Source organism: Acanthopagrus latus, chromosome 4 (assembly GCF_904848185.1).
Source record: "Acanthopagrus latus isolate v.2019 chromosome 4, fAcaLat1.1, whole genome shotgun sequence".
Taxonomy (NCBI): Eukaryota; Metazoa; Chordata; class Actinopteri; order Spariformes; family Sparidae; genus Acanthopagrus; species Acanthopagrus latus.
In genome coordinates, this window is record NC_051042.1 from 33491935 (window position 1) to 33504317 (window position 12383).

General features: G+C 39.2%; 2 protein-coding genes and 2 non-coding genes across 5 annotated transcripts; 3 read left to right on the top strand and 1 right to left on the bottom strand.

The window, feature by feature from the left end:
• Nucleotides 1-1515: 1515 nt before the first annotated feature.
• rpl12 (ribosomal protein L12) lies at nucleotides 1516-4858 on the top strand. 2 transcript variants are annotated; one of them, XM_037095825.1, is made up of 6 exons: nucleotides 1516-1675; nucleotides 3482-3555; nucleotides 3856-3954; nucleotides 4139-4220; nucleotides 4309-4395; nucleotides 4705-4858. In XM_037095825.1, the coding sequence occupies exons 1-6, from the start codon at nucleotides 1639-1641 to the stop codon at nucleotides 4821-4823; spliced, it is 498 nt and encodes a 165-aa protein (XP_036951720.1). In that variant the 5' UTR covers nucleotides 1516-1638; the 3' UTR covers nucleotides 4824-4858. The 2 variants fall into 2 exon arrangements, with proteins under 2 accessions (XP_036951720.1, XP_036951721.1); XM_037095826.1 differs by lacking the exon at nucleotides 1516-1675 and adding an exon at nucleotides 1702-1776.
• On the top strand, nucleotides 3593-3719 carry LOC119018845. The gene has a single exon (XR_005074879.1). It is a non-coding gene; the product is annotated as a small nucleolar RNA SNORA65 (small nucleolar RNA).
• On the top strand, nucleotides 4444-4570 carry LOC119018846. The gene has a single exon (XR_005074880.1). It is a non-coding gene; the product is annotated as a small nucleolar RNA SNORA65 (small nucleolar RNA).
• Nucleotides 4859-6175: 1317 nt separating the features above from the next.
• On the bottom strand, nucleotides 6176-9476 carry pole3 (polymerase (DNA directed), epsilon 3 (p17 subunit)). The gene is made up of 4 exons (XM_037095827.1): nucleotides 9411-9476; nucleotides 8738-8823; nucleotides 8471-8589; nucleotides 6176-7586 (listed from the first exon to the last, which is right to left on the bottom strand). Exons 1-4 carry the CDS (start codon nucleotides 9474-9476, stop codon nucleotides 7405-7407), a joined length of 453 nt encoding a protein of 150 aa, XP_036951722.1. The 3' UTR covers nucleotides 6176-7404.
• Between the last annotated feature and the right edge of the window lie 2907 nt (nucleotides 9477-12383).

Consider the following 12383-nt stretch of genomic DNA (forward strand, 5'->3'; position numbering starts at 1 on the left):
TCCTGTAAATGTTGTGGACTTTCTGAAGATCCAGATAAAAGGCTCTCCTTTGATAATATGAGCTGTGAATTTCTGAGTATCCTCACAGATTTTCATGATGCATATTAAACAGCACAACAGTGATGATCTCTGCTTCTCACCCACTTACTCCCTCTTGTGTTCTGTTTCTATTCCTGTGCAGCAGCTCTGAGTCAAAAAGTCCTTCAGGATCCAAACGCTGATTTTTTAAACATGCGACTCTGAGCCGCGATGATACAACTGACATCAACCTGGAGAGATGACAAACACCTGCAGTAATGTACACTAATACTGACATAATGCCGTTATATTCCAGCAGCGCTCGACCAGCTTCAGGCCCATTATTCTGCTACGGAGGATGTTCATCCACTCAGCACCCACATGCAGCACTTTAACCTCCACTGAGTTCACGAACCAGCTCAGAAAATAACTTTCCACCACCGGAAAAACACTCAAACCAACAACACTCACAATAGTCTGCATTGTAACACTCATTCCACTATATAATACCACTTTATTTCTACTTTATTATTATCCAAATGCATAATGATTGGGATAAACATGCAACAAATACACAAAGGCAACTCATTAATCATGCTGAAGAAGCATTTCTGGGAATAATAATAGATATTTTATGAGTTATGCTGGAGGTAACATAGAAATGACAACAAAGGTCAGTTACAACGCTGAGTGAAGGATTTTATAAATGAAGTCTTTATAAAATGTTTACTGTTTTATGATAGAAAACACCAGTTATTTCAAGGGAAATATTGTTTTATATCATATTATTCAGTTTCTAATCGTATGGTTACATTTTATTTTGTATCTTTTGTATTGCATCATCTTGTATATGTCACATAGTTTGATTTAGCATCGTAGCGTTTCTTATCAAATAGTATTATATTGTATCATATCATATTGTGTCATTGTCGTATGTCATGTTGTTTTGAATTGTTTTAGTTTTGTTCACTGGAAACGTCTGGAGGAGAAACACTGATGCCCCCAGAGTTGTCCAGCGGGCCCCACTTCTGGCAGCCCTGATATAAACAGTTTCATATATAACTTACTAAAACCAGCTTTCATACATACAAAAGAGCAATAAACATAACTACACAACATGAACCAATAAACTCTTGGGACATTGAACCAAACATTGGAAACAACTGTTGTGTGTGTTAACGTAGAGCTGTAAAATGTGTCTAAATGCAGACTGTAGACTAAATATACAATGTAAGTTGTGTAATGTAGAAAAATAATCAAATGATTGATATATAATTATATAAATGTATTAAAAATAAATATAAGATTACAGGTGTGGAGACTTTAAAGATTATATAGAAATATAATAAATTAAGAATTCATTCAAGACAAAGTGCTTTATAGTAAAAACATTTGTTAAGACAAACTGCATTTGAAGTGACGTTTAATGTACGTCACGAGAACGGAATCATAACCTCTCGCGTTACTTGCCGTGTTTATATATCCCTCCGCGGCTTCGGCTCGTTCTTTCTTTCTCCCTTTAGCGGTGAAGGTGCAACAGTAATCGGTCGTCCCGAGCCCGGGTTCATCCGACACCCTCACCAACCAAGCTGAACTGAGCTCAACCACCACAGCAGCAACATGCCTCCCAAATTCGACCCCAACGAGGTTAAAGTTGGTATGTTTTCACGCTCAAGTGGGTAATAAACGCAGAAGTTTGTTCACAGCCAAGATGGAGTCGCTCTGTGTCTGCCGGCCTGTGAGCGGCGACAGAAAACGGTAAAGATGGGACACAAAACGCGTCGAGGAATGCTAAAAACCATGTCTGACAAAATCTTTGCATGCTGAAATTTATGTATCAGGTGGAATTTGACGGATTTGTGACCGGTTTGATGGGTCAATGGGCGTCTGGGGCGGACTACATGCGAATACACGTGGGCTAGTACTAGCTAACCGGCTAACGTTAGCTAATGCTAGCTAATGCTAATTTAAACTCGTACATATTGAATGACTCTCGATCTAAACTTCTCGTGAAACTTTAAAAATGTAATTTAGAGACACTGGGAATTATAAATCAGTATCTGCATTTTGTGTGATTGATCATGTAAACGTTTAATTTACAGAACGATTTCCAACAGAAAACTATATTAACCTAAAAGATGTCAACTGGTATAGTTTCATTCATCCTGTTCTGGTTTATCACTCCAGATTATGATTAACCAACATCTGAAACAAAACTAAATGCCAAATATTCTCAGGTTCTGTCATCAGTATGATGTAAACTAAGCTTTGCATTATAACTTGTGATAAAGTCTTGGTCACAACACTAACAATTGGTATTTTTCTATTATCTGGCATTTATATTTAACTAATTAAACAGTGACACTAGTTAATGTTGTACTGGAAGTGATCAAGCTCCAGCTGTGTGGAAAACATCTGGCTGCTCTTTAAAAAGATTAGTGTAGGTAGAAACTGGATTAATGGCCCAAAATATGCTGATATCCATAATTGCTGGAAGTTTTAAGAGTCGATATTTGACTGAAAATTTAGGCCAACATGAGTAAATGGTCAGTCGGTGTGTTCAGGTACAACACTGTTTTTATTAAATTAACAGTTACTCCAAATACTGCAGATTCATCACTAATCTACACTTGAGTCATGTTTTCACAGCTGTTTTTGTTTAGATGGAAATGTCTTGATTTTAGTTGCTCAGGTTTGGTCTGAGGAGCAGGATTCACAAGCACTGTGTAAATGTTTGATTATTGTCAAACACATCACTAAATTAGATGATTTAAATGAAGTGCAAATTTGATAATTTTGGCTTGCATAACTCTAAATATCATCTGTTAGAGAAATTCATCCTGGTAGGGAAACATGCCCCCCTAAATCTTTAGAACCTCTTCAAACTAATACAACAATTGGGATTTTTGGAATGATCCCTAACAGCTATTTCAGTGAGTGTCCCTGTTTGGCGCTGATATAAAGCAGTCATTAAATTATGATTATAAAACTGCACATAGTAAATTTTGTATATGAATTGTGAACACAAAGTGTTACCAGATTGAGTCCAACCTGCAGGATTTTTGGCCTGAAATGATTTGCTTTGGCAGTCAGAAATGTAGACAACATGCCAACAATAGGAATAATAGTTTGTAGGCGTTAAATCATAATTTAATGACTGCTTTTATATCAGTGATGGTGCTAAACGAGTTTTGCATACAGTATTTGGTGCCTCTTTCATAAGACGAGTTGGTATGAAATGTTTTCCTGAGATTTCTAGTCTGTTGTTTTTTTTAATCACTCAAGTGTTTAACAGCTAAATGAGCTGCAGGACTCGACTCTAAAAGAGCAGATACACTGTTAAATCACTGCAGTTCTGTCTGAAGCTGTCATCACACCTGTTAACGACCAGCTGTCAGTGGGTGTTGAGTCTGCAAAGTGTGAAGAAACTGTATTAATTAGGTTTTATTATTTTGTCTTTCAGTGTTCATGAGATGCACAGGAGGAGAGGTCGGCGCCACTTCCGCCCTGGCCCCCAAAATCGGACCTCTTGGTCTGGTGAGTTTAATAAACATCTCACTAACTGAATCAGCCTCCCGCCACTATGCCTGTCTGTCACAGTGACCGAGTATAATCCAGTGGAGGCTCAGATCAACCCAACTTTAGGAAACAGAGCTGCCCAAACTAATGGACAACCCTGTGCCGAAAAGTCTGGAACACAAACCGAAGCTCCTGCGTTCAGTCATCCTACGCGATGAAGACTTTTGACTGATTTATTTTTAGCTTTAACCGACTGAATTTTAAGGTTCTGTAAATCTGATGTAATCTCAAATATCAACTTTCTGTTTTTCTCATCAGTCTCCCAAGAAAGTTGGTGACGACATTGCCAAGGCCACCGGTGACTGGAAGGGCCTGAGGATCACCGTGAAGCTGACCATCCAGAACAGACAGGCAGCGGTACGTATCATGACCAAACTCACAGGCTGATCTGCAATATGAACTAACGGGGTTGATTTAAAGGATCACGTTACCAGAACATGAAAATTCATTTTTGGGTGAACTGTTCCTTTAGTCCCAGCTAGTTGTGACTGTAAGCACTCAGCTTGGTGGACACAGGACGATAACTTGTGTGTATTTTTAGATCGAGGTCGTTCCCTCTGCGTCTGCTCTGATCATCAAGGCTCTGAAGGAGCCTCCTCGTGACAGGAAGAAGGTCAAGAACAGTAAGTGTTGTGTGGAAATGATCACTTTTTAAAAAACTAAGATGAGTTTGGTTGAAGCGTTGACTGAATTTCACTTTTAATTTTCCAGTCAAGCACAGTGGCAGCGTCACCTTCGATGAGATTGTTGCTGTTGCTCGCGTCATGAGGCCTCGCTCCATCGCCAGGGAACTCTCTGGTAAGACTAGAAACATCAGACGATGTGTTTTCTTTTACCGCTCAGCCTCCCGCCACTATGCCTGTCTGTCAGAGTGACTGAGTATAATCCAGTGGAGGCTCAGATCAACCCAACTTTAGGAAACAGAGCTGCCCAAACCAATGGACAACCCTGTGCCGAAAAGTCTGGAACATTTCATTAACGTATGAAAGAAATTCACCTGGTTTCTGTCCCTGTTTTAAATTTATTTGTCAGACTTCAAACCCTCAAACTCTTCTGAATAGAAATGGCCTTAACGTATCATTATATTCGTCCTTCTTCCTCCTTCAGGAACAATCAAAGAGATCCTGGGAACTGCTCAGTCTGTTGGCTGCACCATCGATGGACGTCCTCCCCATGATGTCATCGATGACATCAACAGCGGCAAAGTCGAGTGTCCAAGCGAGTAAACAGTGGACATCAATAAAATGTTCAGAGAAACTGAGCTACTTGTGTTTGACTTTTTTGTTTCATCTTTATTTTATTTTTTTAATAACAGGACATACAGTTATTCTAGTTTTGTATCCTGAAATGAGGAAATTTTGTTTGAATGACCTCAGTCCGCTAAAGGTCCTCTGATCATTTTAAAATGCTGCTTAAACACAAAATGCACCAGGAATAAACACATGAGGGTGTTTTTGAGGGTCATTCTGTAGTGGGGAAAACAAAATTTCAGTAACATGATTCTGAATGCAGTTCTTTATATTAATACATGTCCTTCACAGCTGGCTTGTCCAGTAACTCATTAGATTTGGGGATTTAAAGGTTTGTGTGCAATAGAAGACAAATGTCATTTTGAGTGTGAATGAAGTGAGTAAATGTACCATAGTGAAGCTTCAAGCTGTTGAACATGTAGCAGTTAATGAAATCATGTCAAATGTTTCAGTCAGGTGATTTAAGACTTACATTTATACAGGTGGCTGGAATAGTTTTGAGCAAGGAAGCTTATTTCTGCCTTGCTAGGAAACAAAAGATGGAAAGAATCAAATGATGGAAGATGTTAAAGGTTAAGTTATTTTGTGGTTCTCACTAAAATTTGAATTTAGAGCTAAGATATTAAAGTGCAATTTTAACATGTGAGTAATGTGAACTCAACATGATGCAGAGATGAGGATGGAGATTAAAGGAGCATTATGTAGTTTAGGGGAAGAAATGTCTTTTTTTTTTTTCCAGCCTGATTAAACAAATTGACCATAAGACAACACAATTTATACTGTCCTACTTTGTTTATGTGGCGGACCCTGCCACCTTTCTAGGTTCACACAGTGTTCTGGCCTTTGTTTTCCTCTGAACAGCTTGTCTGTACACTTTTGGAAAACAAAACTAAGTTTATCATTACCTCATTAATATCATAAATATTAAAATTGACGCTGAATTTCTGCCCCTTTAATGAAATTCCTGTTTTTAATGTAATTTCTCATGTGAACAAAAAAATAAACCTCCAGATTTGCTGCTAAGAGCAAATCCAGATTTGATTTGTGAAAACATTGGAAACACTGAAGTGTGAAATGTTACATCACACATATGAATTGTTTGTCAGATTTGACTCAGTTTCATAACGTCGGTGAATCAGATGAACTCCTGATCCGATGGAGACGAGATCTGAGCAGCTCTGGTTTCAGTCAGAATGTGTTGAAGGCTGTTTAATGACTGTAGCTGCAGTGAAACTGGTCTGAAGTCAGATCACGTTTGGATCCAGAGTGACTGAAACGATCTGTGGTGGGTGTGGAGGGTCGCTCGGGTCAGTCACGACTCAACACGGTTCTCCTTTTATACAAAATATTTATTGAAAATCTCAGCCAGTCATATACAAGTCTACAAAAGTATAAATGGTTCAAAAACACAGCAGAACAAAAAGGTGCACTGAACACAGCTGCAGCCATCTTTTAAGTATCAATCTACGAGGTCCAACAACACGGTTCATTACAGCCGCCGCTACACTGATCCATCACGTCTACAAGCTCCGTCTTTGTTTCTAGTGTTCAACTAAAGCCAAACCGCGATCATCAAATTTGTAACCAACGCCTGATTTTGTACCAAAAGCTGGTAAATCTTTGATCGAAAGAACTCCTGGATTAAAGGACAAGTTCACCCAAAAATGACAGCTGCGCCATGCTGATGGGAAGTCAGGTCAGGGAGCTCTACAGCAAAGACGCGTTGCAGCGTTCTCCAAAACGACTGAAGTAGCTGGAGACTCCTTTTTAAATGTGGAAAACAACCAGAATGAAAATAAAATGGCTCCACACAGCTCGTCTAACGACCTGGAGGCTCAGAGATCCAGAGCTGATTTGAAAAGAGGTTATTTACACACTATTTAGTGCAGCTAACAAGCTAATGTGTGTGCAAATCAGTTTGGATTCTCTGGAGACTTGGAGACCATTTTATATATTTGGGGGGTTGTTTTCACATTATAAATCACGTCTGCAGCTTTAACAGAACGCTGCAACTGTGTTTTTACTGTGAAGCTCCAGAACTGTTCTGTGGAATACGACACTTCACCTGACTTTATATCATCAGGAGGAGAGAAGGACTGAACTGTTCCTTTAAATCTAAACTTGCTCTCTTTTCTTAGTTCTTCAATGGCTTTATTTGTTTTGTTTAGACAACCTTTAACCTTTGAGCACTTGATGTGTTAAATAAAACAGGTCTATGATCGTCAGTGTGCTGCTACAGAAACATTTTAAACACGCTCATCTTCTAGCTGGACGCTGGTCAAATGACTGCCTGTGTTCTCACTCCCTCCAGTGGTAAAACCCTTAAACCAGAGTCAGTCTTTGTATTTAACTTCCTGTCGATGAACACTAACTACTGAGTATTATTAACTGTCAAGAAAAAAAACTGTTGTATCAAAATGATTAAAAATACAAAATGCAGATGAGGAGGTGGAGTTTTTCTTTGTGCTTTGTTTGTTGTCGGGTTGGAAACAGCAGCTCCAGCCAGTGATGACCTCAGAGGAGGTGATGGGAGTGCATGTCAGTCACCAGAGCTTCATCAGTTCTCCACCTCCTCCTCCTCCACTTCGTTCTCGGCTTCAGGCTCCTCCTCCATACGCTCCTCCTCCTCCTCCTCTTCGTCCTCCCTGCTCTTGTCGTTCTCAGAATCGGCCTTCTTCTCTTTATCTTTACGCTTCTGCTCAGAAACCTCCTTCTTTCCTTTCTGGCCCTTCTTATACACTGTGGAGGAAATAAACAGCCATTGTTAAGTGCAAATTGTTAAAAGATTTTAAGTTCATTTTATTTTAGAAACATCTGCTCTGCTGTTGAAACTGAAGGAAGTCTGTGACAGAAGGATGAGCAGTGTGAACATGTCACTTAAAGCCTGATGTTTTTTTTTTACACAACAAAAAAGAAAAACTTAATATACAATGTTTGCCGAATTAACAAGAAGGCCCAAATAAAGAATTTGTCAGAGGCGGCGTTTCAAAGTTTGTCAGTTTCTTCTAACTCAACGACTCTCTAAATTCAGCGATTTCTTAAGGGAGTCTGGGCAGCAAAGAAGTCGCCTATATTGTAACATGTGACATGTTTAGATCAATAACATGTTTCTCCTTTCATAAATGGAGTGTAAATGGTGAAATCAGTGTAAACAGTGTGTTCAAACAGCTGATCAATGTTGGCAGGTAAGACTTTAGCACTTTAGACACAGAAGCAGACAGGCTGGTACAGACATGCTGCCACAAACTGACACTTTTTACAAGGAGACAAACAACTTCAGCTTCTCATTTAATGCTGAATTTACAAAAAGGATACAATGAGTTAGAATTTGTAGCGGAAAAGTGTTGCAAAGTTTTTTAAGTTCCTCTTCACTCAACAACTCCTAAAATGATGCAATTTGTTAAGGGAGTCTGGTGATGTTGTGGTTACTGGTTCAGTGTCGGGATGAGTTCAAACAGTTGGTGTGTTCACAGACATCTGCTGCTGACATTGGCCAGTAAAAAGAGACCAAACATGTAATTAACATTACAGTGAATCACATGTTGATATCAGGTCTAAACAGCCAATCATATGCAGACTATAAACCTCTTTGTGTCATTTTGTCTTTATACTGTCATACTGACCCTCCAAAGCTTCTCTGAGAGGCTCCAAGAATCGTTCGAACTCCATTTCCTCCATCGCAGCCAAAACGTCTCCTGCATTCAGAGTTTTCCTCTTTGCTTTCATGGCAAAGTTGTTCGCACTGTGACCAGAAAGAAAAAGCCACTGTTTTATTGAAGGAGTGGTGTGATGGATCATTCTTAAAAAGCACTGAGGAGACTCAGACGCTGTTGTTATGATGCCACTTGAATCAAACTGAATTTTATGGATTGATCCCGACGGGTTCTCACCAGGACGTTGCGTACAGCACGAACACGCTGGCGGCCTGGGAAATGGCTCTCCTGGCTTCCTTGGACACGTTCACTCCATCTGGGAGCTGTTGAGGAAACAAACGGTGTGGAGGAGTTTTATCTCAAAGCTGCAGAACACCAGCAGCATGTTATCAGAAAACACAGGCCGGCTGAGGAAAGAGATTTAGTTACTCAGAGACAAACAACATCTGAACATAAAGACCAACAGTCACAAATACATGAGCACAGCTGGATTCAAGAACAAGGAGTGGTTTTTAAGTTTGTAAGGATGCAATGTGAGTTTTAATTAGTCCTGCATGCACTCAGAAATCTGTCAAGTGGGACTGAACATTAGTCGCCTGATGTTCAGATTATAAAAGAATCTTAACAAACGCAAACTGGATGTGTAGACAGTCACTTTTAAACAAATGCATTGCTGTTAATAATAAATTATGTAACTTACTGAGAGGTTAAACTAAAATATATTATTGAATGCACCTGAATTACATGTTGATGAACCTACATGGTGCTCAGAGTTCAGTGGAAACAACTTTTATTAAACTTTTCTATTGTAATTTAAGTGATATAATGAACTGAGTGTCGTCACACCGCTGTATCGTTACTTTCCCCCCGGTAATCCCTCCTCTCTCTCCCGGCCGCCGGCTCTACTCACCGCCTCCTTGATGATGCGGGTGATCACCGCGTTGGGGAGGTTCAGGTCTTCCGGCCTCTCTGCCATCTCTCTGCCCGCTCACCGAGTCCTCTGAGCCCGCCCGCCCTGCTTCTGTTCCCCGCTCACGGCACCGTCCCTCCCGGGGTGGCGGCTGTGTGTCTCCGGTGTGAAGCCGCACGGAGCTGCTCGATGCTAACAGATTAGCACCGCTGACAGAGCTGTGTTAGCCTGAGCTAACTGAAGGAGCTAACTCTGCTAACGTTCCCCGCGTCGCTGCCAGATTAATGTTCGATTAGCAGCAGTTGATTACGTCACTAACAGCAGCAGACGGCTCTACCGATCTGATCGATTAGTTCCGCTGATTGATCAGTTCACACTCCTCCTGAAGTCGCTCGCGTGGCCACCAGAACCGATTTGTTTTGAGACATTTCCCGCGAACCGTCCAAGCACGAGCCCTCCCCTGTCAACTCTCAACTCTGACCTCTGACGTACGCGTGACGTAGGTTGACGCTTACGTAAATAACTACAAAATGTTTTTTTTCTTCCTTTTTTGTTTGTTTGTTTTTCATGTTTCTTATCGGATTTCTTCAGATTTATGTTTGTATTATGATTCCGTAAATAAAGTCAAACCTTTAAAAACTATAATTAAGTCTAGTCTGATTAGCTTACTTTTGTTTATTTATTTGTTTATGTATTTGTTAATTTATACTACACAGTTATGCTCACAGATCAAAACTGTCCCTTTTTATTTTTTGAAAATGAAATCAAACTAGACATCAGTTTCATTTAATAACAGGAAACGTCTTTAACATCTCGCACCCATTTTTATAAGTGATTTCTGTCTGTGCTCTGATCTCATCCATCAACATTATTTGTTTCTATATTCTCTATTGGATCTTCCTATTGGCAAATTTAAAAAAACAAAACAAAAGGAAAGAAACTAACAGGAAAATAGATACAAGATTTTGTCATTTTTCTAAATTGGTTTCAGTTTAGTTTTCGTTTATTATGCAGCGAGGAAGTTTTAGTCTTCAGTAAAAAAAAATACAGAATTATGTTACCGTAATCAAAATATAGTCAGCTGCAGTATCTTGATGATAAAGGTTAAATGTACCAAACAGCGTGATAACACAGTTTGTTTCAAACATGTCACATCATCATGATTTGAATTTGTATTTTTCAATTAATGAAAACTGTAATCTGGAAATTTTTAACATCATTAAGACTCACTGACTTCACAATAACAATAATATAATTAAACTAAACAAATGAGTTGAGAATGAATTCAATCTGCAACAGGACATGAACTGCTCAGCAGTTTGTGTATTTTTATTGTTGTTTTTCTTTCTATTGCAAACTCACATTTTTAATCTGATGATGTTGTAGTCAGGGAACAAAAGCACTTTGTTCGGTTTTGTAAATGTTACATATTAAATATAATTCATTGTTTTTTGTTTTTCTTTAGTTTTTTCTTTGACAGTGTTCTAAATATTACAAGTTAATATCAGTATTCTGGTCATATGGTCTGAATATGGTCACATCAATAAAACCTCTCAAATTTAAATCAACATACAACAAACAAAATATTTTCAACAATAGGTCTAAATATCAAATGATGATAATTATCTCTAATGTGTCAGTTTCACAAGCTTTGTGTTCAACATTCTTTTTAATGTAAAATAATTGAATGATCCAGGCTGTTAGCTGTGAGTGTGAGCTGATAGACGTCATGTGTTTACAGACCACAGTCAGTTGTCAGTGTGTCATAGTGACACGTCGTCCATTATAAAGTATTTTATGTATCAACTATAAACAATAAAGCAGTGAGTGTTAATTCTTTATTCCTCTTATTGTCAACAAATCTTTCTCTCAACACTTTCTGACTTCCTGTCTGAGGCTGTGAGCTCACAGTCCCAACAGATCCCGTATTTCCTGCTGTTTGCTTCAGGAAACAGATGAATGGAGTTTGTCGTCCTAAAATTCAGAAATCAGTTAGTTTTGTTGCACATCTGGTTCCCTCGTCTCAAAGTCTGTCACCACCGGCTGAACACATTAACTCCCTTTGTTCTACGACCTAAAATACATAATTAAGTGTCACACAGTTTAATCATGAAGCTCCTCATGTGTTAAAAACAGTTAGCGGTTGCTAACAAGTGTCTGAATGAGATTACAGAGGTTGTCGGGGACATTAAACGTCCTCACAGTAACACGGAGACTCATCTACTCACTAGTCCGTCTTTACAGGCCACTTTAGTTCCACACTGTTCGAACTCTGACTTCACAACAACAAAGTTTATAGAAAACCTGGATAGTAATTGTGCAGTAAGACTCTTAGTGTTGATGACGTTTAAGTCATGTGACCGTGATGTCGTCTGTTTGGCACCTATTAGCTACTTACTGCTACAGATTTAATTTAGCTTCAAACATCACAGAGTGGAGTTCATTTGTGGAGATTATCTGGATCAACAACACATGTAAATCTCATAAAGTTGTGTTTGACTCAGAGATTATTGTCTGTGATAATCCAAACTCCAATTAAACAAAGAGGGAGCAGGGCGATGCTAACTTCAGGGTTCGCCTACAGAAATGTGTCATCCCTGCACCGGTTTATTAGAGAAACTTTTAGAGAAGGAAACATTATATTTGTGTTTGAAGATTTCATCATTACGAACCAGAGATCCACTGACAGGAGGGGAATCCAGAAGTATCGACAGACTGACACATGGTTGGTTTTGGTCTTTTTTTTTTTTTATGTGATTCACTGGCAGTAAGAATGAAATAACAATAAATATGACGACTTCTGATGAGCAGACGGGTTCACCTCAGTGTGGAACTGTCAGGTCCATTAAACATTAACATCGCTGTGACAAACTGAAGCCACACGGAGGTGAGAATGCCTCCTCTCTGCTGGTCGCACATTATTTGCAGCACTCAGATGAATATTAAGAAACCCTGACTGGGCAGCCTTCCAGC

Bases quoted from the DNA above. Each gene is read 5' to 3' on its own strand.
- rpl12 (XM_037095825.1), top strand. From the start codon at position 1,639: ATGCCTCCCAAATTCGACCCCAACGAGGTTAAAGTTG. The intron at 4,221-4,308 runs GTAAGTGTTGTG...TTAATTTTCCAG, and splicing joins CAGGAAGAAGGTCAAGAACA to TCAAGCACAGTGGCAGCGTC. The intron at 4,396-4,704 runs GTAAGACTAGAA...TTCCTCCTTCAG, and splicing joins CATCGCCAGGGAACTCTCTG to GAACAATCAAAGAGATCCTG.
- pole3 (XM_037095827.1), bottom strand. From the start codon at position 9,476: ATGGCAGAGAGGCCGGAAGACCTGAACCTCCCCAACGCGGTGATCACC. The intron at 8,590-8,737 runs GTGAGAACCCGT...TTCTGGTCACAG, and splicing joins GTGCTGTACGCAACGTCCTG to TGCGAACAACTTTGCCATGA. The intron at 7,587-8,470 runs GTCAGTATGACA...TTTCCTCCACAG, and splicing joins TCTCAGAGAAGCTTTGGAGG to TGTATAAGAAGGGCCAGAAA.